This window comes from Octodon degus, unplaced genomic scaffold (assembly GCF_000260255.1).
Source record: "Octodon degus isolate 3935 unplaced genomic scaffold, OctDeg1.0 scaffold00358, whole genome shotgun sequence".
NCBI classification, from domain to species: domain Eukaryota; kingdom Metazoa; phylum Chordata; class Mammalia; order Rodentia; family Octodontidae; genus Octodon; species Octodon degus.
The window spans coordinates 517344-521363 of record NW_004524934.1 but is presented as its reverse complement, the minus strand read 5'-3'; the positions used below and the strand labels follow the sequence as shown (position 1 = coordinate 521363).

General features: G+C 32.4%; 1 protein-coding gene across 1 annotated transcript; it reads right to left on the bottom strand.

Moving 5' to 3' along the window:
• Positions 1–2742: 2742 nt before the first annotated feature.
• On the bottom strand, positions 2743–3714 carry LOC101588222 (olfactory receptor 6C76). The gene is given in 1 exon segment (XM_012513199.1): positions 2743–3714. A coding segment is annotated over 1 exon segment (972 nt).
• Between the last annotated feature and the right edge of the window lie 306 nt (positions 3715–4020).

Sequence of the window (4020 nt, the reverse complement as noted above, 5' to 3'; positions counted from 1 at the left end):
ACAAGAGAATATAAAAAGCATTCAACTGGAAAAAATAAAGGTCTCATTTTTATAGATGATATGATCATATATGTGAAAAACAATGAAGAACCTCTCACTTTCCCCATCATATACAACTTTTAGAAACAATAAACAGTACAATTGCAAGATACAAAATTAACATACAAAAAATCAGTTGAACTTTTACATATAAATAGACAAAATAATTGAAAAAATTAAAAAAGCATCTCATTTAAAATGAAGAATAAAACATTTGAATATAAGTTTAACAAACTTGTAAATGATTTCCATGCTAAAAACTACCAAAAAAAGAAGAAAATACCTCCTCAATGTCTGTCATACAAGAAACAGAAGTAGAAGAGACAGAAATGAAGTGGCCAGGGATCGAGTATATTCCCCAAGAGATGACCTCTATGAACTACTCAGATGAACTCAAAAGTGTGACTCACTCATCTCATAAGCATTCTTCAAGCCAATCAAGTTTACAGTCAATATCTACCATCACAAAATGGTAAGCACGGTATTATAAGTTTATTGAACTCATGCATGTACAGAAAATTGACTTTTGGCAGGGTGACAAGAATTTATGATGGTAAAATCATACCCTCTGAAATAAATAAATTGGGAAAGCTGTATATACAATGCCAAAGAATGGAATCAGACCCTTTGTTGAGGCTATAAAAAAACTAAAACTGCATCAAAGATTCAAACATAGAAAATAGCAAAGGTCCTAAAAGAAAATATAGAGGGAAACTTTAATGATATAAAACTTAGGGCAATAGTTCCTTGAGTATAATATCAAAATCTCAGATGACATGTCAAAAATAAACTAGTAGGGATATATCAAGCCGACAAGTTATGCACAAAAAAGAAACCAATAGAATGAAAAGGCAACGTGTGTAATAAATAAAAACATTTGTTGAGTCATACAGTAAATCAGAGGTTAATATCCAAAGTATGTTAGAAAATCCAGCAATTAAATACAAAAAGGTTCAAATGTACAAAGGGCCTAAATAGGTATTTTCCCAAAGAAAATGTATAAATTCCCAACATTGATTGAGAAAGGTTCTCAACTTCTTTATTTATCAGAGAATTTCTGGAAAGTATTATACCATTTAGGTCCATTAGAGAAAAAAAAATTGAAAAAATCTAAAGGTAACAAATCTTGCCAAAAGATGTTGAGAGACGTGTATATTGTTGGCAGGAATGTAAAATGCAGCAATTACAAAGAACAATATTCACGTTTCCCAAAGCATATGAATCTCACTATCATATGACCCACATATCATCAATTTGTATCTATGTACAAAAGAAATAGAAGGCAAGGTCATAAAGAGATGTGTATTTATGAATGTACATTACATCATTACTTACAATAGCTAGGATATAGAAACAAACTAAATGTCCATCGACAGATTAGCAATGTGTGATACACATACAATAGGATGTTCATACTTATATGATAAGGAAATCTTGCCATATGCAGCAACCTAGATGAGCCTGAAGGCCATTATACTGAATTAAATTAGATAGTTGTAGAATAAATAATAATTCATGTAAAAACATCAAATTCATAGAAACAGAGTAGAATGTTGAATGGGGGAAATGAGGAGTTACTACTTAATGAGTATAAAATCTCAGTAATGTGTAAGGAGTAAATTCTAGTCCAGCACTAAGGTCACTGAGCTATCTCTACAGTCCCCCATAGTGAGTAAACTCTACAAATCAACTCTAATTTTTTCTTACACTTATCAATACTATACTATACAGTAAAAATTTTGTGAAGAGGATATGTTTACTGCTGTATTCTTTCCATATTTAAAAAGGGGGTGTTGGTAAAATCTTTGGAGATAATAAATATATTTATTACCTGTATAGTAGTTTCATGGATGTATACATATGTCTATAAATATCAAATCTTAAACTTTGAATATATACAATTTCAAATCCAAGGAAAAACTAACATCCTTTCAAGCTTGTTGTACTTTCAATTTACTATATGTTTATACCCTTATTATTCCTGTATGCTATGTCCTCTTCCCATATCTATCATTTTACAAAGGATTGCAACCAGCATTAAAAGCAGACTAGGCCAACCAGATATCTCAGTGGATTAAAGCACACACTTAGACAGGCAAAGGGGCCAGGGTTCAATCCCAGGCATGCTGTGCCAAACTTACCCCTGGGGTGTGCTGAGACGGTGATTGAGACTGGGCATGATGGTGTGTGCCTGTAATCCCAGCACTTGGGAGGATGAAAACAGGAGGATCACTGTGAGTCTGATCTGTATAATGAGACCCTCTAGACCCTGTACTAAATATATAAAAAATAATAAAAAAGCAGAGTAAACTACCTATGAAGCAATACTCAAAACTAAAACAGGATATATATATATATATATATATATATATTAATTTATAATAAAGCAAAATGTCTTATTCTGTCTTATTCTGTTCAAGTAGGTATAGTGATTAATATCATTAGCATGTGTATTACTTGAAATCTACATAAACAAACAAAATTTTTTCAGTTATTTATATCATTGTATCATGAAAATGAATCAAATCATTCCATAATGAATTTAGGACTGGATTTTTAAGCTCATTAAATAAATGCCAAATAATGGAAATAGTTGTAATTATGAAAAGAGACAAAAATAAAATAGAGAAGCTAACCCTGGACACATTCAGTGCTTTTCTGGGTAAAATTCTATGTGTGCCTCAGTTATAAATCACATTCAGATCAATGTCTTGAGATAAATATCTTTTTCACAACATCCTTCAATGCTTGCTTCACCTGTTGGTTCCTAAGTGTGTAAATAAATGGATTCAACATAGGAGCAACAGAGGTGTTGAGCATAGCTACCACTTTTGTCAAGGCAACTCCTTCAGTTGCTGAGGTTTTCACATACATGAAGATGCAACTTCCATAGGAGATGGAAACAACAATCATATGTGAGGAACAAGTGGAGAAAGCCTTTTTTCTTTGTTGACTTGAAGGGATTCTCAGAACTGTTCTGAGGATGTAAGTGTAGGACAGAATTACTAGTGCCAATGTGGTCATCAGAGTGACTAAAGCTATAACAAAGCTCATAAGCTCTATCGTGCTCGTATCTGTACAAGAGATTTTCAGCAAAGGGGCAGAGTCACAGGTAAAATGGTCAATAATGTTGGAGTCACAGAAATCTAGCTTTAAGCCCATCACCAGTGGTGGGAAAATTACAAAAAACCCAGCCAACCAAGAACTTACGATGAGCTGGTAACAGATCTTGTTACTCATGATAGTTGTATAATGTAGGGGCTTGCAGATAGCCACATAGCGATCATAGGACATAGAAGCCAAGAGGAAAAATTCTGTTGAGCCAAGAAAAATAAAGAAAAATAGCTGAGTTACGCAAGCATTGTAGGAAATAGATCAGTCCCCTGTTATAATGCTGACCAAAAATCTAGGGTTACAGACAGAAGTGAATGAAATTTCTAAGAATGAAAAATTCCTGAGGAAGAAATACATGGGTGTCTTCAGATGGGAATCCAGCAGGGTAAGAGTTATAATAGTTAGATTTCCGGTAACACTCAGTATATATGTCAGAAATAAAAAGAAGAATATCACAACCTGGAGTTCTGGATTATCTGTCAGACCCAGGAGGATGAAGACTGTCACAGATGTTCTATTTCTCATTTCTGATGGTTGGTTTATGACAGATAAACTCAACATGGGAAACAATGAAATATGAGTCAAAGGAGAAACATATATATCTGAGCATGTTTTTCAAGTACAATGGCATATTCACATAAAACATTTAAAATTATTTTCACATTTATGTGTATATTTCCCACTTTGTAAAAATCTACTATATTTAAGATAAAACTTCTATGTTTAATATCAATCTCTAAATATTTTCACTGTCTGCATCAATTACTTTTATCACTGAAAATATAAAAATTTAATAGAAATTATTCTGATATCTCATTATGTAATAATATATATGAAGTAAATTATTCCTCTCCTTTATCATCTTTT